Source organism: Anopheles stephensi, chromosome 2 (genome assembly GCF_013141755.1).
Source record: "Anopheles stephensi strain Indian chromosome 2, UCI_ANSTEP_V1.0, whole genome shotgun sequence".
Taxonomy (NCBI): Eukaryota; Metazoa; Arthropoda; class Insecta; order Diptera; family Culicidae; genus Anopheles; species Anopheles stephensi.
The window spans coordinates 12,116,486-12,141,291 of record NC_050202.1 but is presented as its reverse complement, the minus strand read 5'-3'; the positions used below and the strand labels follow the sequence as shown (position 1 = coordinate 12,141,291).

General features: G+C 43.4%; 1 protein-coding gene across 10 annotated transcripts in view; it reads right to left on the bottom strand.

Moving 5' to 3' along the window:
• LOC118504052 (receptor-type guanylate cyclase Gyc76C-like) overlaps positions 1-24,806 on the bottom strand; it is a 64,858-nt gene that overhangs the window by 3,091 nt on the left and 36,961 nt on the right. For all 10 annotated transcript variants that reach the window (XM_036038070.1, XM_036038076.1, XM_036038075.1 and 7 more), the window contains exons 3-14: positions 14,272-15,005; positions 11,426-11,494; positions 7,791-8,000; positions 7,113-7,267; positions 6,010-6,229; positions 5,541-5,718; positions 5,230-5,426; positions 3,107-3,400; positions 1,198-1,530; positions 882-1,047; positions 507-816; positions 35-428 (exon numbers count right to left, since the gene is read on the bottom strand). In XM_036038070.1, the coding sequence (XP_035893963.1) occupies positions 35-428; positions 507-816; positions 882-1,047; positions 1,198-1,530; positions 3,107-3,400; positions 5,230-5,426; positions 5,541-5,718; positions 6,010-6,229; positions 7,113-7,267; positions 7,791-8,000; positions 11,426-11,494; positions 14,272-14,952 (3,207 nt within the window). In that variant the 5' untranslated portion in view covers positions 14,953-15,005. The remainder of the gene's footprint in view (positions 1-34; positions 429-506; positions 817-881; positions 1,048-1,197; positions 1,531-3,106; positions 3,401-5,229; positions 5,427-5,540; positions 5,719-6,009; positions 6,230-7,112; positions 7,268-7,790; positions 8,001-11,425; positions 11,495-14,271; positions 15,006-24,806) is intronic.

Below are 24,806 nucleotides of genomic sequence, written 5' to 3'. Positions count from 1 at the left end.
CCCCAAATATTCAACACTCCCCCCGCCCACTTACCACCATGTACGCGTCACCGATCGTTTCCACCTTGTACACGTCGTAACCCTTGATGATGCGGTCGAACACCGTGTACAGATCGTTCAGGAAGTTGACCACCTGCAGCGGTGTGCTTTCGGCGGACATCGCTGTAAAACCAACAATGTCACTGAAGTAGATCGTCACCGAATCGTACGATACTGGCTCGACGCCGAGCCCTTTGGTCAGTTTCTCTGCCACCGGTTGGGGCAGCATGCGGTGCAGCAGATCCTCCGTCTTGCGCTTCTCCTCGCACAGCAACCGGGTCCGATCCTGCACGATCTCCTCCAGATTGTTGGCGTACTTTTCCATCATCTCCATCATCTGGTCCATGATGTTCTTTGACTTGCCGCCACGCATACGCTTCAGTCGATTTCTGTATTCCACGAAAAACAAAGACAATCGGTCAGTGTGTGCGACAAAGATGACGCGTGACCTTGTAGTGGCAGCTTACCGAATGTTGGGAAAATCGGGCCGCAGTTCGGCATTTTCGTCCCAGCAGTCGCGTATGCAGTTGATCACATAGTCGGACACGTTCTCGTTTTCGATGACGCTCTCGATGTCGGGCCGGAACGGTTCCTTGCCCGGTTCGGGCAGCGCTTTCACCCGGTCGATAATCTCCTTCGGCTCGAGTTCGGTATACCCGAACGGGCCCCGGCGGCCAATGATTTCGAACAGGATGATCGCGAACGCGTACACGTCCCCCTTCTGGCTGCCGTACACGTTCGGTTGCCGCAACAGCTCCGGTGACTTCCAGAAAAGGTCTAAAGGAATGGTGATAATGATAAGATGTGTCCGATTGCGTCTATTCCCGCCCCGTTAGACTTACTTCGGTAGTGCTGATGTTCGCCGATCGACTCATTTTCGGCACAGTGGCGAAGATCGTGCAGCCCAAAGTCCGTCACCTGTAGCATCCAGCGCGACGTCACGACGCAGTTCGACGATTTCAAGTTACCGTGATAGTTTAAAGCTGAACTGTGAATGTAGATCATTGCCTGCAAATGATGATGCAGCACGCACGTGCGCACGAAACCCGACGGCCAATTTGAAAAAGGCGGCGAATGGAACGAACGATAGACAGATTAGGCGAAAACTCAATTTAGTGTGGACACGTTCGCGCCCGGGTCGGTGGCATTCGCACTCACCTTAATTAAATCATGCACCAGTGATGCAATAAATAAATCATCTAGCTTGATATCCTCGTTCTCGATGATATCGTACAGGCTTCCCTTGGCACAATAATCAGTGACTAGTAATATCCGCATCGGCTCCACGCAAGCCCCGATGAAGCTATTGATGTTATCGTGCCGCAGGTCGCGCAGCAGCCGCATCTCCTTCATGATTTCGCGCGAGATGTCCTTGCGGCGGGAAAACTTTAGCTCCTTGATGCGCACCACCACGCTCCGGAAGCGGGCGGTCGGCGTGAACACCTGGTTCGAGCACCGCGACCCAAACGACTGGGCACTGGCCAGGCTGAGCTGTATGGGGGCGTGAAGAGAAAATGTGAAGAGAATGAGAACAAACTAAAACCAAAAGCAGCAACGCAACAAGGTGGAGTTTGCCGTGCCGGAGCCATGCACGTGGAAGAAGCATGGTTTATCAACGCATTGAAGCATATCGGCAATGCCGGTGAATCGATTGAAGCAGTAGAACAGTTTTATATCAATAAAATGGATTTTGAAACTGTTTGACGGTCGAAACGGAAATATTGATTTTATTATAACTTCAATAAGGCTCTTCTTGGCACTAAGGATTGTAGTTGCACTGGTGGCAATTTTATTCTAAAATCATTTGCCCGGTTAGTAAGTCCAGGTAAAGAATAGGTTAGTACTTTGCTGATAATGTAGTTTTCCGTTAAAATTGTATGGTGTGCTACATCAAATACTTCTCTACAAGTTTCTTGAAGACAAAATCGCCAGAACGCTTAAAAATCAAAATCGGAGAATTGCTACATGCGCCTCAAGTTATGCAATTTTTTTTTTCCAAATTTCTAATTGTTGAACAAGAATTAAGAGACTTACGTGGTTAAGTGTTACAAAATGGAAAAAAAGTTCCAACAGCGTGCCCTACATCCTTTTAAGACTGTTTAAATTAGTTCAAATTGTGATTGCATACTTTCAGGCGTTGCAACTCCGAGAGAAGTAACACAGTTCAACCTGAGACTGTTTTAACACATTTGACTGGCATTGCTGCTTTATACAGAGGCTTATTACAATGCCATTGACTTAAATCTCTTCTTCTTCTTCCTTGGGCGTTTCTGGCTTTCTGTGACTTGGTTTTACCCGTAGCAAAATTGTCAGCTCTGCGTACGGCGAGGCGGTCTGGGTGGGATTTGAACCCCGGTGCTGCCGTGTAAAGACCGGCGCAGCTGTCGTCTCGGCCACCGGACCGACTTAAATCTCTATTCGTTTACAATTTGCTGAACATTATCAGTGTGGAAAAAATGCTTCTGCTCCAATTAGCAATCATAAAGGGATTCGATTCATGTTCATTGATTCAAATTTCTCCTAGCTGTTTGCTGTATTCTATTGTATAATGCTATGCTCCCCAGCGGACTTCAAATATACCACTATTCATTCGAAACATTCCCCTGAGTGGTTGAAAAGATCCATGATAAGCATCGAAACCCTGTATTAGAACTGCTAAAGAAAAACCTTTGCATCTGTTCGCGAAATAAGTTAATTGTCTTCTTACTTTTAGAATCCAGTGCATAGGAGGTTCATTGCGAAGTGTCAGAGGGACAGAGAAGTACTTTGAATAATAGCACTCAATGTTTTGAGTTATTATTACCACCGGGATTTATAAAGCGCGAACCTCGACCATCGACTAATTCTCAATGTACTACATTCAATAACTGGACAAATCCAGATTTGATTTCCAAGAAAATAGACCCTCCGAAAGCTAACAGACAATACATAAAGATCTCGTAAAGGCAGTGACATTCCATCCTCAATGGCGACTTCAAAAAATCAGCTCCATGCATGATTTTTAATAATAGCTAATGTAAGCGACATCGGCACCGGAAATCCATTTGCCCCCCTCCAAAACACCTACCTTGCTCGGCGAGGACACAATTTCCGTGTTGAAGTAGCCCTTGATGTCACCCGGATCGATCTTCCACAGCAGACCCTCGATTTCGAGCTCGATTTTCCATTTGCGATAGATGCTCATCGTGATGACGCCGGCACAGAACAGTATGAGGGCGAGCACGCCCGCCACCACCATCGACATGATATGGGTGTCATCCTTCATGCAGTGCTCGTTCATGAAACCGCAGGACGGTTCGTCCATCGGCCGGTCCGAACCGGGCCAGTCGATCGCATTGCCAACCTTGGACAGTTTAAACTCCTGCAACGACGACGGTACGATGTTAGAGCGATGATGGGTTTTTTTGTGAGCTATGCTTGAGCGAAGGGGGTGGGAAAGCAGGAATAAGGCAGGAACGGGGGAAGTATTTATTTATGACGTGCAGAATTTCCAGCACGAAAAGCTACGAAAGATATCTGTACGTCACTAGAGCAGCAGCACAGAACAAATGACAGTGACCGAACGGAAAGCGTTCGATTTGAATGGATCTTTTCGATTTTTGTTTTTGATTTTTTGCTCCTAACCTACCCATAATATCTACGCCAACCACCGTATACACAAAACACGACCCGTTTGATTGCGCGTGATGCGAAGGAACAATGGGAAGCTTAACTATCCGCTCCCGGAAGGGAATGAATTGAATGGGAGAAAAAAAAAACTCCCCCGGAACAAATCTGACCGGTGGAAACCGATTCGGACAATGCAAAGCTCGTTACTGAGTGCTGCTCCGAGCGCTGGAGTTAAAAATAATTGATAATCCTTCAGGGTTTCGTCAGGACGACGGTCCACCGTACCATGATGATTGAATGCCATTGAGCAGCGGGTAACCGTAATCATTTACATTCGGCAGTCCATTCTAGGGATCCGATTGTCCCGATCCTGTGGCGGCGATCAACTTTGTCGCTGGTAGAACTAAAGATATGCTCAGTACGCTCTTTTGTTGCCTGCTTAAGGATATGCTTCCGGGCGGGAGCGGAAGTAACGGCTGGTCTGAGGCTGAATCACTGATTGAGTCACTATTGAGGCCTTTTCTTCTGTTTGTTCTCGCACCGTCGGTTGTCTTTTGGTGCACTCGACCACGAGCTTCCTGCTGAGTACAGGGCAAGATTACCAGCCAATATCCCAGCAGGCCAACACTCAGCACATAGTTACAAAAAAAAAAAAACCCCAGGAAGCTTTTACCCGCCAATCAGGTCCTTGTGTGTTGTGGTGCAGTACAACATAAACTAGCTGCTTTATATATTAGGCTCCGGACCGACAATGTCCAGCCTTGGGATTTGTAGCTCCGGTGCTCCATTCGTTACAATATGCCACTTTTAATTAGAACCAGCTGTCCGCAGCAAGCTCAGAACACACACATACAAAAGCCCACAGCAAATTGCTAGCCGAAACAAGGGAACTAAATTCATTATCCTGCTTCATGTCCAGGCCTCACCAATTTTTCACTTTCATCCGTCGGGGGTTGTAGTGCTAAATTAAATGCTTGTTTCCGTGCTGCATTTGAGCAAGTTTGTTGAGTTTGTACATCCCGATCATTCATTGTCCGCTCTCGTAGCATATCAATTAAACTTAAAAATACAATTAATTTGCTGCCTTCTAGTAGGAAACGGACACGGTACGGAGGGAGTAAGCTATCCTTCTCAGTTGCTAAATTAAGGTTCGTTTAAATATGCAAAGCACTGTATCTTACAGCAATATTTAACACCCATCCCACGTGCCAAAACAAATAGAGCTCGTGTTGCAGCCCACGAGTTTTGGGATCCTCCGTATGTATCTCACAATAAATTTGGGTCCGGACAGGTTCGAGCAGTCGAACCAGAGCCTCGCATACATTATTTTAAATCGAATAACACAAACGCTCGCATCCTTTCCCGATGAACACGCTCTCTACAGATTCTGATTCGTTCGTTTTAAAATAATTTGGACTGGATTTCGGCTTTCTGACGAATTTGGGATTCTACAGCAAGTGAGCTTCCATGGAGGGAAGGAAAGAGGGAGCTGATGTGAGGAGGGATGTGGACAGTGGAAGGTAGTGTGTGTCCGGGTGTGTTTGTGTGTTACAAGTACGGAAACAATCACGACTCACTCACTGGAATTTCATCGTTTCGATGCTGGTTCGTGTCGTTGAGGTGTTGCGGCTGTCGCATCTGAAAGTGTGCCACCGGACGCATCTGGAACTCGCAGGAAAAGTTCGCCTCCGAATAGTTCTCCCGCTTGAGTGCCAGCACCGAAAAGTTGCCCTCCGAATCGCCATAGTCATCGATTTTAATTGTCGCCCCAGCAACGCCTGCAAGTACGCGAACCAAGCAGAGAAAAAAAAACACACCGCGTGAACATCATGTTCGAACGTACTGATATCGACTCAGGGACACATGTGCGATGGTGTCCCCACCACACTCACTGTGGTACGTTCGGTTGTTGATGATGGTGGCAATGATCTTGGTACCGTTGCTGGCCACCTCCCGTATCACGTCGCTCGTCAACGGCCGGTGCAGCTGTTCCTCCTTCAGCAGCTTGTCCAGGGCCCACGCGTACAGCTTCACCGAATCGTACAGATAGGCGGCATAGATCGACACGTACTGTGTGTGTGTGTGTAAATATACAAAAGAAACGTTACAAATGGGCGTAAATATGCTACTAATGCTGGTGCGATGAGCGAAAGGGGACGAAACAAAGGATTGCTTTGATCTGCCCAAAAAAAAACGAGCATTCTCGTACCGAAAGCGTCGTTCAAACGCCTGAAGGTATGCAATGTGCTCAAGAACAAGAATGACCCTTTTTTTTGCAAGGCAGTTTTGTGGAAAAGTTTTTTTTTTTGTGTATCCGGGTGTTATTTGAAGCAAATTTGAAAAAAAGGGAAAAAAATTAACCTTCACAAACTGATGAAACAGCGACGGTTGCTTAAAGAAGAACGGTTCCTTCTGCGTGTACTCGCGCACTTTGTGCGTGAAATTGACAAACGTTGGCAACGGTTCGGAGGCGACCACTACCAGCAAGCTGCGGCTCCGTCGCTCAAAGTCACCCGGCAAATCCTGGCAGGTACGCACGTTCGGTGGCTTTTCCACCCGCCACAGGTACTTGTTCGACAATCTGTGTGTGGAGAGTGAAAGAGAGAGAGGAGAAAAACATTAACAAAAAAAAAAAAAAACAGATAAGAGAAGAGTGTTTAAAAGGATGGATGAAATGGATAGAAGATTCCATTTTATGATTGCAAAGTTTCAAAACAAGCTTGCTATATTTGGCTAATCATTTCAAAAATTCCCCTACATGATTCAACAATTGCATTATATGGAATTTTTTAACTGTTTAATTTTGTTTGGGATATGCCAGGATTTATGCCTTCGAATCCATCAATATGTTTGATATGTTTTATATAATTTACAAACCTGTTACCATACTGACTTCCTTAATGCTACGCTCTCTATCGCTTACACTATTTCTAATAAATTAAATTCTTCAAGATTCCTCTTAACGTTCGTGAACTAAACGGGAAATATAAAACCGTAAGGATGTTTGGAACTAAATTGATTTTAAAATGAAATGGCCGAAAGGTCTCGAGGGTTTGGAAAGTTGAAAAATGTTTCAAGTTGAAATCAGAGTGCAGCGCACTCACTAGAAGGAACATGCTGGCTCTTTCCAGTCGGCTTTTTTCACTTAAGAAACCCAATTCCAGCGAAAGAGAGTGTGCAAACGAGAACAGAGCACCGAGCCCGAAAGCGCGAAATTCAAACCGGACACTGCTGCTCGATGAGCCTATCAGCTTTTTCTCGGTTGGATAAAGTAAAGACAAATAAAAGATTGTGTGCCCCTTTTTGGAAATTTAATAACATCCTACCGCCTTTTCGCTGAATATGTTCGGAATGTTTGCACTATGCTCCACATTTACGCAAGTGAGTGCAGACAAGAAAAGGAAAAAAACGGCACGCGGAACAAACAAAAACCACAGACACACACACACACACATTGTACTTACTTCGGCGAATAAGTCATCATGTCGGCGGATATTACGAGATATTCGCCCTTGGCAAAGAGCTGCATACCGTCCATGGTGGCCATCATGTCAACGAGCTGATTGCTGTTGCCGAGAAACACATAGATTCGCGTCCGGTTCATCGTTTTCTGTATGACCTGCGGATGCAAGAAAAGGGGAAAGAAGAAAAAAAACCATATTGAAACAAGTGGAACGGGAACAGGCACATGTGTAGTACAAGTAGTACATTTAGTGGACGATACAGTACGCTAATGGATACACTGGACAGGAAAGGAGGATGTTAAATGTTTAGTTTAGGTGAATGATGAGCGTATTAATAAGACTTGAAGACCGCTTTAAACGACGCCTGGTAGTCTGGATGTGGGTTAGTGAGCTAAATACTTAATCGGGTTAGAATATTCCCAGTCTGTGATGTGCGTTAGTCCCTAAAAAAAAGTCCCCGAAAGGGAAAACGATCTGCCCGTCAAACCGTTCTCAAACACACCCGGGGAAAAGCATCGATATTCAAGAATGATGGACCCCGGAAACCCAAATGCGATGATGGACGTGCAGTGGGGGCATGCTGGGGTGGGGAGTCGTGGTGGATAGTTGTACAAAAAAAAACCTCCCAAAACGTTCTGCTCTAGACAACATTTAATTATTTATGTAATAATATAATACCGTGTACCAATATCCACTACGGCAGCAGTCCATATCGTCCTGGCAGCACTTGTAGTTGTCGAACACCATCTCGACGTGGTTGACGGACAGGTTGTTGCGGGTGGCCTGCGCCTCGAGCGAGGTCGCCACATTCTTCCACAGCTGCTCGTGGATGATGGAGAACTTGCGCCAGCCGTAGTAGGTCAGCAGGGAAATGATGGATTTGGTAACCTGCGAAGACAGACAAGCGATTCGGAAACCTGTGTTAGAAACGTCCGCTTAACCTCGGTTGCGATATTACGGAGGGGGGTGGGGTATAATCGGTCAGCCGTGTACACCAAATTAGATTGGAGGAAAGTTTAAATGAAACAAATATTATAATCAATTTCCGTTGATTTGTGCGCTTAGAGGATCGCGTTCCATCAGACATCAAAAGAACGAAGCACTGCATGGGGGATAATTGCATTCGCTGCTCGTTCACCCCAAACTGCACAGAAGTATACAGATTGAGAGAGAGAGAGAGTGAGAGAGAGAGAGAGAGAGAGAGCGGTGACGGTGCTAGAGCTCTCGACAACGACAGGTATAATTTACAAATGTGTCAGAGCATAAATATGCTTTCCCTGTTCTGTGTGCTGAGTGCAGCCGTGCTTGAAGTGAACACACGGTAACGAACGTACCAACTTCAAACGGGCTGTAAATACTGTCACCTTTCCGATTTTTGGTAGCTTTATACACTTCAGATGAAAGAGCATCGAAAGAACATTTAAAACACGGGATAATATAACAACTAATAAATAATCTGTTGTAGGGCAAGGTCGTGTTCGTATTTCAATTTTTATTTTAAGAATTAAAATGATCTCGACACCAGAACCCCAAATCCAGCCATCACATCCATAGGAAAAGCAATAGAACCGGATCCCGATAACAAACATCCCTATCATCTACACCAACAACCTGGATACACACCCCGCAACCACCTCACACTCACAACCGAGCATGCCCGGGATAAGGCAAATAACAGGGAGGAAATGCCTTGTTAATTTTTGTTAATTTTTGTGAATTTGTAAAAGTCAACACATGCGGTGTTGACAATACGGCGTCAAGCCGTAATCCTAAAAATATAAATAAATAAAATAAATAAATTAAAATGATCTTACAATACGGCATCAGTCCGTAATAATAAATAAATAAATAATTAAAATGATCAAATTATTCTTAAGGAATCAAAATGTTTTAGTCCTGCGAAGAGAGCGTAATTATTTTTGTACTTTTTTAGTGCTATAATACATGGTTCAAGCTTTACAGGGTTCAATAAAATAAAAAAATGGTTCTGTTATATTGCAGTATTCATTTGATTTTTATATTTTATTTTAAGATTTATTTTACTGATTTTAACCAAACATTTTACAATTTATATAACAGTTTTATAATTTTTTTTAAATCAAATCGAAATAAAATTTTATCTGGCGAAAGTTGCGATGTTGGGAGAATTTAGAAATTTGGTGCCGTGACCAGGATCTTATTGTGTACCTGGTATCCTGTACTCTACTGAGAGTTATCTAATACAACTTATTACACATGCTGATAAATAATTTTCTTTTTTATTTATTATACCCTGGCCAACTATCAACAAAATAGTTAATAAAATGTAATATTGTATAATTTTATTTTAGTAGCATGCGTTTTTGTTTATTATATCTATTTTTATGTATTATTTCTCTTTTTTTTTTCAAGGAAAAATTAAAAATTTTGAGCGACTTAAAAAGGTTAAAGTTTTTGACAGATACTTAATTATTGAGCTTTTTAAACATAATTTTCAATGTTTTTTTGCATTTCGTACATTTATGAAAAAGAATTAGAAATTATCAATCGTATATCTTACAAGATTTTCACGCTTTAGAAAATCGCTAGTAGAAGCGATACCTTGGCCACACGGCACGACCGGGGTTCAAATCCCATCTGGGACTTTCCGCCATAGTGAGGAATGACTATCCAACTATGAGGTATTAATAAGTCTATGAAGTATCAATAAGAGGTCGTTAGGTCGGGCCAGGCCAAGAAGAAAATTTTAATTTTAATTTGTTCCTAATTTTGTAATAAGACAATCTAGTTCTGTTGGCATGACCACGATTTTGCTAAATATCATGTATCGACCATGAGTTAGATTTCTATCTCTACATCGTTTTTGGGGCGTTAACGATTTGCCTCAGTCGTTATAAATATATTGCACAGCTCAGTTTACACGCATGTTTTCAGCAAACTCTTTTTTCCACTTTTTTGATCGCAGGCGCATATAACGCCAAGCAAGCAGTAGCAATTTCCGTAGTAATTTGACTCCTTAGCGTAAAGTGGCGCGTGTGCCATCCATCCATCACACACACACCTGACACGCACGTACACGGCACATTCCACGTCCGGAGTCAAATTTTTCCATTCATGCCCTGGTACTCGGACACCAGCCACGGTCGTTCGTGTAGGCTCAAAAAAAAAAACTGCCCGGTCAGTACTTCCGATCGGACGGCTCCAATAGAAAAAAATGACCCCGTCACGCTGTTACGCGTGGTGTCAGCTTAACCCGTCTCAGAACCCAATCCGGAAGTGATAATCCGGTACGCTAATTTGCAAACCAGGCTTCATTTAACTACTGATTTTGCCACTGTCATCACACGCCGCGCTGAAACATTATTTTTAGAGAACGTGTCAGGAACGGTAGCAATTTCCTGACAGGTGATGGCCCTGCATTACTGGCAGCAACACAACAAGTGGTCGAAGAAAACCCCCGAACCCCCGAATGGCTAGCGAATCTGTCAGCGAAATTGAACGCCATTAGTTTGCGCCCTGCCGCGTCCGGGGTAGTATTTACTTCAATTTGCTCTGCTTCTGTGAGTCAACTGGTGGCGGGCGGTGAAGGCGAATCGGATACGGTCGCACAAATTGGAAGCTCGTCGGCAGCAAGCGTGAACAGATCATCGCGACGCTGACAGAGTGGCATAATTACATTCGCTTCTTCCGATGCAGGTGAGATGCGTGCCCGAACGTTGTGTTTTCTTCCGTTTGGCTTTCAAAACGGCAGCAAATCAATCAATATGCTAAGTACACGCATTCGTTTGATTGATTTGACGTTTCGGGATTGGTTTTGGTGCCGGTTTCTTTTCCTCCCCTGGCAAATAGCTATTTCTTGAGAGTTTGGAACAACATACGGCAGCGATTCGAAGCAAAACGTTTGCATGATTATCAATTAAAATCATGTTTGTCGTAGCCCAACGAGTTCATGTTTGCCTAATTTTAATCTTAAACAAGGTATGGTGAGAAGCATGTTTGGAAAGTTTTGTTTACTTAGGACCAAATCGCATCGAAGAACTCAGAACGACACACAGCTCACACGTATACACACCTTGCTGTGGAATGATTTAAAGCGCTTTTCGTTTGAAAAATAAACAAACAACCCGCTCTCTCTCTCTCTCTCTCTCTATCGGTATAGCTATCAATACCGATTTATGCCTTTCCCTCACTCAGTAATGGATATTGCATATTTGTTGTGAAACCCGTCATTAACGTTCCTTTTTACGTTAGAGGAGTGAAAAAGGAAACCATGGTCCACGACAAATAAAGAAAACAAACAAACGCAAACTTTAAAAGCACCAATTTTCACTTACCTGAGTATCGGGTGGCTCGGTTCGGGCGAAGGTAGGAATTTTGGAGCTACGCTGCAGCTCGGAACATCTCTGCAAATAAATGGGAAAATAGGTGTGAGGTTAGACTTTTGTACGATACATTCGGTTAAACATTAAATGGATCGTTTATCAATTAAAATTGCTTTCTGCATGATGTTCTTTATCAAACATGTAATAATAAGATTACATGATGTTCTCGATCTAATAAAGTAATATTATCGTATATAAGGCAAACGAAAGATGGTAAAACAAAATGGAATTAAAAAACTCATTCGTTATAGAGGAATCAAAGACCTAAATAAACACCTGAGCGATTGGAGCCTAAAATGATGAAGACAGTATCGGTCTTAGGCTCATTTTTGTAGCAGAAGCTTACCAAAGGATCAAACAGGCGACGCAAAACTTGCAGTTAGAAATAAACAAATACTGACATACCCAGCGTTTATGTACAGACAGATGATCGCACCTTTGAAGTCACATTATCTATCTGAGATCAAAAAACAGAAGCGACAACAAACGCAAGAAGACGGTGTAGGGACTTTAGAGCACAGTTATAGTCCCAGTACTCACAAGCGAAGCTGAAGGACATATGATCTTCAGCTGCCGGTGCTTAGAGGATCGTAGATCGTGTATCACAATCTAGTATTGGAGAGACTACTATTTGAGAGACTAGGGGCGGTCCGGTGGCCGAGGCGACAACGGCGCCGGTCTTCACGCGGCGGGACCGGGGTTCAAATCACAGACCGTCTCCCCGAACGCAGGGCTGACTACCTTGCTTCGGGTAAAATCAAGTCACAGAAAGCCAGAAATGTGGCAGGCCGAGGCCTTTCGAGGTTGTAGTGCCACCGAAAAAGAAGCAGAAGTATTTGAGAGTACAGGTTGCTAGAAACCTTTGCCAATCCGTGAAATATTTACAAAGTAGATGCGACTGCGGTGCCTGTTTACCCAAGCACAGGACCGGGGTTAAAATCTCTTCTGGGCCGTTCCCCGATTGTTTGAGGAATGACTATACAACTATGCTGTATTAATAAGTCTAGTAAGCCAGAAATGACCATGACCAATGACCATGAGGTCGTTAGGTCAAAGAAGAATAAGAAAAAGACGTAAATGGCACAGGAGTACGACTCTGGCCGAAAAGTATTTTCACATTGACAGAGGAGGCTTGGTAGACCCAAGTTAAGATGTGACGACTTCTACGGTAGGCTAAGTTATAGCGTCTGATAAGCAGCTTCTCGGAAGAGTTGCGATAAAGAGCGTGAACTGACTGGGTTTTTGGTAGAACATATTTATGTTTTAATTCATCCCTGTTTGCCCCGTCGGCATACAATTTATTGTATGTCTCAGCTACACTAGTAATTGCTTCTAGTTCTATGCTAGTAAGTCCTTGAGATGTTCTCAAATTGCCTACATTGCGGCGCTAATAGATAGGATAAATTCTTGTAGAATACCATGATTTCGTGAGGGAAGTCCGGTACTAAAATATCAGATTGAGCAATATTTAACTCTATCCTAACTCCGGCATTAAAAAAAACCGTCAACAATGGTCAGATAATAGGCTTTATAGCATAATATATAAATGACATTTAAAATAAAGAAATGTGGACATTGTTGCTGCTACATTATTGCGCAAATTTAAGAGCTATCGCTTGAAGTTCAAGAAACCTCTTTTAATCCTTCCTGAAGAGCCACGTTCGACAGAAAAAAATGTTGTGCAAGACACAACTCGTGTTTGGTTGAAGTTCACCAACACACCCCCGCCCTTCCATATCTATGTCAGCTATCGATGTCAGCACAGAATGTGTCAGTGCCAGTGAACAGAAAACGATGATGTTTGCTATTGTGGAGTTAATTAGCAATCATCAATTACCATACCCGAACGGACGGTCCCCGCATCGTCTTTACCGTCCAGCAGTAGCTCGCTATCGCACGATCGAACCCGTTCAAGAATGCTGGTAATTATGCAGGAAGACGACCCACCCAATGAAACAACACTCGGTGCCACTGCATCTGTAAACTAATATTCATCTGTTCCACTCCGAGTTTACCGTCGACCCAGTCCAACACCGGAATGGGATGGTGATGGTTCTCCCGGGTGATGCCCATGATCAAACAACAAACTCGGGCACATCATCTCGGGGTGCTATTTTTAGTGCTACATTATTCATTATTCGTGCGACACTTTTCGACATGCGTTGCGCTTGTTAGCGTTCGGCGGCTACCGGAGGTCAACTGGTCAAGAGAAGATGCCAATCGGATGCAAGATAGGACGACGTGGGGCAGTATTGCAGTTAGTTCTAGCGAGCTCTGCATTCGTGACAGCATCAATGTGGATCGTCGCCGCACCCGGTACGTCACGAAACGGGCTGAGAAAGGTCAAATCGAGCATTTTTTTTGCTTTGTTTTTTCGCATCTCGCCTCTTATCGGTCGCCGTAATCGACGGGGTTTGATGAGTAAAGTAACATCGCAGAGCTGGTAAGGAGCGATGGGTTTGTTGGTGATAAGCGAACGCGGCTGATTGGCAAGATCGGTTCGAGCGTCAAACGAACCATCGTAAGGAGGGCAAAGGTTAACATTACAACTTGAGAAGATGATTATGATTGTTGAGCCGAGCTAGAAGATAATTTCCAGTGCATGGATCGTTAGGTGCTCGTAGGAACGAGAAGCAGCTGTTGCTCAATAGAGACTTGTTGAACAGAAGTCAAAATAATGTTTGGTAACTCACGTTACCATCTGAGCTATATGTTCAATTTTACGATTTGAAAACCCTGCAAACGAAGCTTACAAAAAATTAGTCATTTAAGCTGTCCTCTGTAACGCGAATACTCACATACGAGATCATTGGTATATCGCGACTCTGCGAAACGATCGCCTCGGTCTGGCAGGTACCCTCCGGACCGAAGAACGCGGCCACACCGTCACATATCATCTCGGTGATGACACGTGTGGCGACGACCGTGTCACCGCGCGTATCATTCCACCGCAGGGCAAGCGTCACGTTCGGCAGCAGCTCCGGATCGTTGTTGATCTCGTCCAGGGCCATCGTGAGGGCGCCCGAGATGGTGAGGCCCTGCTTCTCGATCAGATCACCCTTGACCGCGGTCAGATAGCCGAGCGTCAGCACCGTCCGATTGTTGCGGAACTTCTGGTGCGGCGAGTTTTCCGGCATCTTCGTTATGTACGAACCGGACGAGTGGTTTGGCTGCTGTTGCTGTTGTTGCTGTTGTTGCTGTTGTTGCTGCTGCTGTGGAGTGGACGATGATGCTAGTTGATTGAAGTGATGCTGAAGCAGCAGCGACTGAGGTTGATACGGGTCATGATAGAGTGGTAGGGCCGAGGATGCAGACGCTTCGGCCGCGCTCGGGCTCCCGGGACCGGCGGAACCACCGACCGGCGTGTGACCGATACCGGTGCCGCCACCATTCGGGCCGGGAATCAGGGCCGCCACCGACGGGACATGACCGAACGCCACCGAGAGCAGTGCAAGCAGTAGGACGGGCCAACGCGTCATGGCCCCCTCGAATGGGGCCGATCAGCGCGACTCCAACCGATTTCGAACACCGGCTGTGGATGAGAGAGAACAAGAAAAGAGGGATCGTATTAGTAAGGAAGGAGCTCCAAAGTTAGGGCATGTTTCGTAACGCTTAAAGGGAGCCTTAAAGTCATCGCATCGTGTGTGCGATTTGTGGTTGAACTAACTACTATAATCTATCCCATTACCCACACCGTACTCTAAAGGTACGACCCAACTATCTCCAGCATCTCCACCTAATCCACCGGTAAACGAAAAGTTAAAGTGTATTCTAGGTCGGCGCTACCGACATCATCCCAGGGACCAGGGAGCCAGATGATACCGTACCTTCCATTGCGGTGAAACTGGAAACACACACTGACAAACCACGAAGAAATCGCTTTTGATTCGCTCACTCATGCATCTAATTATGTCAGCGCGCTCGGCAGAGTCAGCTAACCGATTCTGGGGTTTTCCGGCAGGCACAATAACGCACCTCAAAGTACCTGGGAAGCCACCGGGCACATTCGGGTGAAAATCTTAATTAATCAGTTTCCATTTCAGCACACTCGCCAGCCGTCAGCTGCCGTGTTCGTGTTGATGGATAAGTGCTTGCCGATTGGTGGCATTAAGTGAACTTGAGATCTTGATTATCTTAATTCTAGAAACTGACACAGTAACTGCCGCGTAAGTAGGTATTAATTCGCTCGACAAGCCATTTTCATGTAATCCCTTGGAATTGTGGCCCTCATAAACCCCTGATTGACTTATCAATCAACAGGTTTTCCAATCTCATAACCCTAACGCCACGCCAGCAACCAATTTCGACCCCAATCTTCCCTCCTACCTCTCCAACCCAGCGCTAAATGGATACGCGTGCAAACATACATGTGGAGTTGCAGCGAATCATAGTTCATCATTTGCACACGTTTCGGTGTCCCGGTGGACGGCAGCTGCACCGGGCTGCTTCGATTGACGAACTGTCAGAATGTACCGGTTATGTTCTCGCACCCCATGGCCGCACTCTGTCTCGGGCTGTCTAGGGGGTCACGTGCCGGGTGATTATTAGATCAAATGTCGTTCGCTGGCAAATGGTGGAATAAGTACGGAGGGACCATTTCACGTGGACCCGTGGAGTGTATTAGCAGTAAGTTAAATAATTATAGCCACAGGATTTGTGGTCATTGTGTAGAATTTGCGAAGCTTTTAATGAAAGATTTGTTCTTAATTTTTATTATATTTCATCACAAAATCGGACGGAAATTCAACAAGGCGCGAACTATAAACTAGGCTAAGTGTTAGCAATCTGCCATTTCAAAACTTACGAGCAAGAGAGAGAGAGAGAGCGAGTGCGAGAGAAAGAGAGAGAGAGCGAGAGAGCGAGAGAGCAACAGAGAGAGACAGAGAGAGTGAGAATGGTGAAGAAAAAGAAGGCAGAGACAGTCATTTAACAAAATATGTCAAGATTTGTTATTATATTCAGATGTTGATGTCCTCTGTTGAAGTGCTTTGTTTCTTCTTTTGTTCTTTGTTTAAGTTTTGTTTTTTTTTTTAAATATATTATATCGTTGTTTAATTTTCATTGTTTTGTCACAATTGTGATAATTATTTATTAAACTTTTTTTCATGCTCAAGTTTCACTGCTTTTTCCTTTTTATTTGTAGTTTGTTCTTAAAGTTTTATGTTTCCTATCTACTATACTTATTTGTGTTTGATTTTCTTTGTGTTTCTTTTGTAATGTAATGTTTCTTATTCCTGAATTCAGTTTTGTTTCTTTGTTATGATTTTTTCACATTTTGCAAAATTTCTATAAAAATACTTTTGTGTTTATTGTGGTAATTCTAATTTGATAGATTATTGATTGATGCTACTTTTGTAGTTTTATTTGTTGTAGTATTAGTTTTTTAACTTTTCTTTAGTCAAGTCACAATTTTCCAGATTTCAACTCGATTTATCAAACCGGTTCAATCTTATGCTAGGTGTTCTCAGCAGTACGGTCCATCGCGCACTTAATAATCCAACTTCAAAACTCCAATCAAAACTTTTGCATGGCCTGTACTATCCCATCGCTCACCATCGCTTAGCGCTCGAGCTTTTATTCCTTCGATCGATTAATAAAACTTTAAAGCGGAATACCAAGCGATGAAATGTGAGCCTTTGGTTGGTGGTTGATTAAACAAGGGAAAGGGCGAACAAAACAGCCCTCTCTGTAACAAGATCCACTCGGCAACACTAAGCGATGAAAGGATTCCACAAAGATCAATACACTTTTGAAGTGCAAATAGCATCAAATTTTTAAATCAAACTTTTCAAACCCACGCCCCTAACGCGCTGAACCCGAACAAATTTTCTTGTCCCCTTGTTTTCCCGTACACTGGTTTGTCGAAGCGCACCGAACATTCGTCGTTAATAATTAATGGCCAGGTTCAATTACAACCGAGACACGATTATGTAAATTTGGCCGTTAGACAAACATTCAGCGCCCGGCAGCGGGCACAATCCTTTTGAAGCTTCCTGAACCTTCCTTTCGCAATCCTCGTGGGAGAAAACTACGGCCCAAAGCACTTGCTTGCACGGCGCACCTAGACGAACCGACGATTGTTGGCGCGTACGAATGCTGGCTGCCTTCAAGAGTAAAGAATAATAAACCGTCTTAGGGCAATTTATCTTTCCACAACGCCCTCGCTGTTGATCACGCTCGTGGCGAAAGCTTTGCTGTCATGGAATAAATCTCAACAACCAACTTTCCACTGCTAGAACCTTCATATGTATCGCGAGCGCCACGAAGCGAACGTATTTCGATGTTTATGTTTCTTCATGTTAACAAAATAAACACCGTAAAGTTAATCGTGAAACGGGACAGGCGCGAAAAAAGGCAGCCGCCAAAAATGTTTCCAGAACATGTAGAATAAATAGGAATATTGTTTTTGGCAAGTTTAGATGGAACAAGTTTAATTATTCAATTAGCAGTTTCGAAGACGAAATTATTATTTTAACCGTCCAAATATTGTTTTGGAAAATACTTTCACCCACTGCTGCACACTCGAACCTACACACATACAAATAAAATAAACAAAATCAAACACGCTGCACCCATTCCCGGCGACCAGCGTAAACACATTGTTGGACAACAACATTCCAACACCGGGGAACGGTAACCTTGACCCTTCACCGTACCCAGTTTTCACTGGAAAGATTCACACGTAACGCGGTGATTAACGGACGTCCAAAGCGTGGCGTGTGGTTCGGGCCGGATGGGACCGACTAATGGCCGTGCCAAACCTGACCCGACTTTCTGATCGAATTTCGACCATTTGTTCCGGTCACATTTTCGGTCGCCCACGGATACGCCGCGATCTTTTCGGCAGCAATGGGCAAGCGCGTTGCTTGGCAGCGATGAAAACAAGGGAAACAAAATCCGTCCCTTTTTTATTTCGCATTTGGTTGGATTAAGTTTGCACGGTAGGGGAATTGCACGTTGTAAGCGTTTGACAATTTTGGTTGTTTTGTTTTGGAAATTTCACTCGTTAGCGTTTACTGATAATCGCTTTCGTTGAATATCGAATTGAACCGCATTAATTGTAAGTAAAATTTTTCATACTATTTCAAGAATGATTTTTCACGTTAAACAAATCCAAAATCTTTAATTTGTAGAAGGTTTGAACATTAAATTGATAATTTTAGCCTTTTCATGTCCTTTAGTTTTGGGTTGTGACTTTTATGATCAATTTATCTCATTCACATGATGCTATCGCTAACAGTAGACTAATCGATCTAATTGAGCTCTGCTAATCGAAACTGTAGCTCCGATTGCATACATCCAGGCGCTATTACATGGAATTAACATAATGTTGTGTGTTGGATGGTTTTAGCTTCACATTGTTGACTTTCAGTTATCAAATTCTGAATTGTGAGCATTCAACCGACAATGACTTGTTACCTAATTTTAGATATTTTTAGATAACTTTACTAAGATTCTCAGTTGATGTTTATAAAATAATTGTAGGATTTAATTTTAAATTTTACCAAACAAAATAGAGATATTTTGTTCATCGTTATTGCTCAAAATGTTTTTGTTTAATTTTATTTTATATATTTCATGCAAATAATTGATTACTTTATGGCATAGTTTCCTAAAATTTGTTACAAAAACATATTTGTTCGTGTTTTTTGTTAATAAAAATATATTTGCAAATAATATTATTTGTTTAAAAATTATTTAGGAACTTAAGATATTACAAAACAAAAACGGTAAAACCCAATATAATAAATCCACAAATCCTAAGCACTACACTGTAAAACACGCCGGTTGGGATTTCGCAACGCGCCCAACCTTTTAAAAAAAAACCTGCCCGATTGCCGGCTAACCCGAGGGCCCGCACCATGGCCACCAAATACGTACGTACGTACCCACCGGTGACAACCATCAATGACCACTAAAATTCGAAGCACGCTGGAAACTGCTGCTGCTTGCTCTTCACCAGCCCCGAAGGGAGCCCGGAGCCAAAACAGCGCGCCCTGCCGAGCACGTTGTTGCATCGGGCAGCAAAACCGGATTTTTAAAAATAACACTTCCATCCCCAAACGCAAAGGCGCGTTCGTTCTTGGAGGATTTGGGGGTTACGGTTGTTGTTTTTTTTCGGTTGTTTTTTATTCCAGTTTCTTAACTTCCGTAAAGGTACGCAGCAAGTGTATGTGTGTCGCTGACGGGAAGCGGGAATGTTTTCTTTTCTCCTTCTTTGGTGTATCTTTGGGGGAGGGTTTTGAAGACTTTTTTAAACATAAAAATTGCGTTTAAAAAAACCCACCGACACTCTATAAATAATAACTCTCAAGCATGTGTTGAACCGATTATCTTGATTAACTAATTAACCGGACGGACAAAATTGTTGCAAAAAAATAAAACCCATTAAAGGGAAACCAAAGCAAACAATTAATTGTCTCAGTTTAAATTGTTTGGCCGTAAATAAAAATGCTCCAAACCCTACAATTATTTGGCTACAAGAGTTTGGGTAGTAATTTACTGGGTGTTTTGATGGTTTTTCCCCGGTTCCGTAATTATCCGCCTGAGCGATCATTAACTTTTTGACGTCACGAAAGGGTATCGCTGCTCGATGGGTAAATACGATCGCATTCGTAATTTGATTTTGATTTGTGGTTTAGCATTTTAGCGAATGAAATTTACAAGTTAAAATCCCATCATTTTAATGCGCAAAGCTTCTCTTTTTTTACAAGTGTGCTGTCCATATTTTTATAACAATAAGCGATGTTGATATAACATAAAGCCCTCCAATCAAACTTGTTCTAATACCTCAAATTGCACATTGTTTTTAATAAATTTGTAGCTTAATTTTTTTAAACGATTCTAACGCGCTAATTACCCAATCGTCTGCCCTCCCCATCAAAAGCCGGACAAAACAAGAAACAAACCACACACACACACAGTACAGCAAAACAGATCAAGATTTTCTTCACGAACCACCCATCAATCACCATCGGCAGGCAATACATTTTGCGCTTTTAGGCCAGAAAGCCAGCCAGCGAGCTATGTTAATGCACTCGATGCCGTGTGCCGACCCAGCTTTCCCCCAACATCCTTGTTGACTTTTGCAACGACAGTGTGCGCCAGTGGCTTTTGTGGACAAAATTCCGTACCCAGCTCGCTCACACACACACATACAAACATGCGCATTACTATTGTTTTGGTTGTTGTTGGCGCAAGTTCCGTTTCTGGGTTTCCAGCCCGCGTGTCGTTGACAGGAATATGAAATGAAGGTGTGCGCCACCGCGGCTAAAAATATCGCCCAATGCCCGCGTTTAGTGGTGACGCTTCTTAACGAAGGTGTGTATGTTGGTTTTCTCATTCGTTGGTTATATTGGTTTAGTTCCTGCGTTTTTTGAAGCAGCTGTACAAGCAGACAAACAACCCGACAAAGTCTATCTTTGAGTTGGGAAGAAGAAATTTGCGTTATCGAAGGGATCGAAGTACGAACAGCGAAAATAGTTTCTTTTAAAATTAAATAGAATTTTTCGTCTTTGAAAATCCTCTCTAATCTTTGCCGTTGAATTTTCATGAAGTCGAGCGCCTGAAAGTATGCAAATTTCAAAAAAAAATCTTCAAAAACGATTATAGATCTCATAATTGAATAATTTTAGGCGTTTTACGCGTTAGATATTCCAAAATTCTACTCTTTCCAACAAAGAAGGAGTGGAGAATGTTCAAGAAGTTCTGGGGATGAGGTCATTTGAAGCTCCCGTACACACCTTCCGTGATGTTACCTCTCCGATTGTGTTGTTGAGTGTCCCAGAAAACGTTCGACACGAAAGGTTTTACGCGCTTTGCATTAAAAATCCCCCAAACTACGTGCGTACCGGCTCGTACGCACACACACAAACACACCCGCGGCACCAACAATGCGTGCCCCATGTCCCCATTTTGTGCGTGGCTGAAAAAAGCGACTAAAACGCACAACAAAAGATTCCCATCATCGGCAAACGTTAATCATCCGGACACGACACGACTGGAGAAGGAGGACGACGACGACGACGACGCCACCGCGGGACCGGGGTCGTTGCGGGATGATATATTGTAAATCGGTCGTTTCTTTTCATTTTCCCTCGCTCCAGCAACAGGTCTCCAGGTCTCGCAAAACCAGCCAACACAACTCCACACACACACACACACGCATAACCACACAACCGACAAACAGTATCAGTAAATAAATAAATATTATTTTCCGTTCTAAAAATAGCCACACCGAAACCGCCGGTCGTGACTACCGGATCAACCGGTTGCAGGCAGACCACCGCGCACACATGATGGATGGGAACGACGAGATCGACGCACTTCACAACCCCCAACGCTTCCAGCAGGCTGCCTCCCGGTTACAGATGGTTGTTGTACGATCAAGTTGTTTTGCCTCCTTACTTCCCGTTTATTGCTTCGTTTTCTTTTTCCTTCAACGCCATTGCAGTCGGTACGACCAACACCAAACACACATGTTTGGGAACGCATCAAGTGGAGCATTAAAAAAACTGGCGTTCTATTTTATGGGTTTGAAAGAAATGCTTTTTAATGGGTGTTTATTAACGCAAAAGGACACTAAAAAATCTGCTGAAATGTGATCGAGGTAATCAAATCTGTTGCTGAACGAATTTTAAACATGTGATTGCATACTTGCGGGCGTTTAGACCACATATCGAAATAATTTAAGCGAGAAAGTCCACTTTCAGGCGACAAACGTTAAAAAATCACAAAGAATTCATTGGAAATGCATACTTGCAGGATTGTAAATTTTAATAGAAAGACAGGAAGATTACACTCCTTCATTAAAAATGTCCATGATGTTTTAAAGCAGCTTGTAGTTATAATAACAAACGTAATTGCATACTTTCAGGCGCTAAGATCTAAACAATCGAGAAACTAAGACCTAGAGAGGATAGTTCGCTTTGTTTTGATAAAGTAGCCGACAGATCATGAAATTTCCTTTTCTCCTTGACTTAACCACCTACTAGGCCAGGTCACGTCTGCCATTTGATGGCTTACTAGAGTTCTTAATACTATTATACGTAGTTCGATATTCAGTCCTTACTACCGGGGAACGGTCCGGATGAGATTTGTACTCCAATCTCTAACACAAGGCCTCTTGACATTACAAACACTTAAACAGCGAACAAAGATTAGACAGAAAGTGATTGCATACATTCTGGCATTAAGAATCCTTTCATCTGTGTAATTAAAATGTGGTGGACTAATACAGTTATAAAGAGCTTGATTACATTCATCTACAGTACGAACAGAAGAACACCACAATCAGACAATTACGTATAATTGGATCAGATAAGATCAGATTACTATACGCACTACACTAATTAAATCGTGGTGTTAAATCGGAGTAAACCATACAGGCTACCAGTAGTAGTTAGGTGCAATTAAAAAGCGTGTTGAAACTTCAAATACGCTGACTGGTATCAGTATGACACATTGATAACGAGGTTAGCCCTACAACCCCGGTACACGCCACCAAATAGCTTTAACCGTACAAATTAAGTCGTCATGTCATTATTATGCGTCCATGGGATGATTCAATTGTGGGGTATACGGGCTGGTGACTTCACTTCCTCAAATACATCGTCACCAAAAATCTCAAACACACACTGGCACAAACACGATGCCCAATGATGGAGAATATTTCCTCCCTGACTAGCGAGCAGCACTTGGCTCTTTACTTTCAATCTTGCCCGCGCCACGATCGCAACTCTATTGAGTAGTTCTTAATTTATTCTGATGAGCTGCGAATGAACACTACATTGCATTGCGTTCTTTTACGCACCCGCTCAAGCCTGCTCCCCACCTACTGCACGGGCGGTTCTATCAACCCGACTCATAAAACATGGCGTTCAGCGCGGTCTGGCTGAAACCCCGTTGGCTACGGCGATCAACTTCCCGTTCCTTGGTTTGGAGATTCTTGTGAACACTCTCTCACACACAGCACTGGAGAACACGTTCCGCCGAAGGAGGTTCATCATACCGGGCGCTGCTGAGCCGGCTCTCAAGTATCTTGGACGGGTAGAACAACTCCACACTCCATCTTCTACACTTCAATCAAGATGTCTGCCGCTTCGGGCGGCACTACCTTCCCTCTCGGTTCCGACCGATGCTCAAACGGCTCAAGTGTCGAAAGTGTATGTAAGGGGGCACACCCCAACAAAACAACGCTGCTGCATCGCCGTTGTGTGACAGTGTGGTGAAGCAGGAATAGAGTAGATAATTTATTAAATGTGTAGCTATTTTTAGCCCGTCCGATAGCGTATAAATAACTGGCCTTGGATTGCTGGCCGGACCAGTTGCAAGCGAAGCGAGCGGTTGCTATCGTAGGCACACACGATCATGCTGTCGCCTGTGTCGTTCCGCGATCGTTCCACACGTTCTTTGGCTGCGTTTTTCTAAGTCTGCCCTTCCCGCTGGCAGACTGTCGCAACCCTGGCATTGCATCGCCGGTGTTGCATGAATGGTGCTGCGCGCCTGGGCTACGATGCGCTTCGTTGCATGTGAGAGTAGTCGATGGATCGTGATTCTGTTCCCCTTACTGTATACGTTAGAATCAGTGTTCACCAACAATATTGAAATATTGGGGAAGAGGAATGATTTAATATCTGAATCATTACTTCGTATCAAAAAAGGGGATAAAAGGCTCCTTAATATTACAAAATTGGGCTTTGTTGACGACACTCAACGATCACTCAGAGCAACAGGCACAATCAACGCAAATAAATGAAGGCAAAATAGTATTTCCGATTCCTGAGCCTATCAAAAATATTTTCCAATGATAGGCATGTGCATTTGACATCAAGTTCTTCAATGTTTACCATCGGCGATCGGGGCGATCGTGTCTTTGGCGATCCGCTATTCCTTTTGCTAGCGAAAATATTGGGACTTATTCGCACTATCAAGGTTCGTCCAAAAAATTGAATTTGCTGAGGATTGGGGAACATTTGAAGGAATATTTCGATGTGTCCTTCTACTACAGTGAAGATCATCTCCACGTGAAACTACGAAATGAGAGATAAATATGATACACTCCCAAGGAGAGAATTGGCCATTTTTCAGGCAAAGTCCTTTATTCTTCAGGTATTTTTAGGTATTTTTAATTGCAATTTGGATCTTTTTGAGGATCGATTGGATATCCCATATAGATTAAATATTGTAAAATCTGATATGAGAAAGTATTTATATGAGTATTTCTATGGATCAACAACACGCAAAACTCGCCAGGGGTTTTACTCCAATTCCAGTAATTAATTGGTGTAAAGGATTCGCTTATTCTTTTTTCTCCAAGCCTTTTCTAGCATAC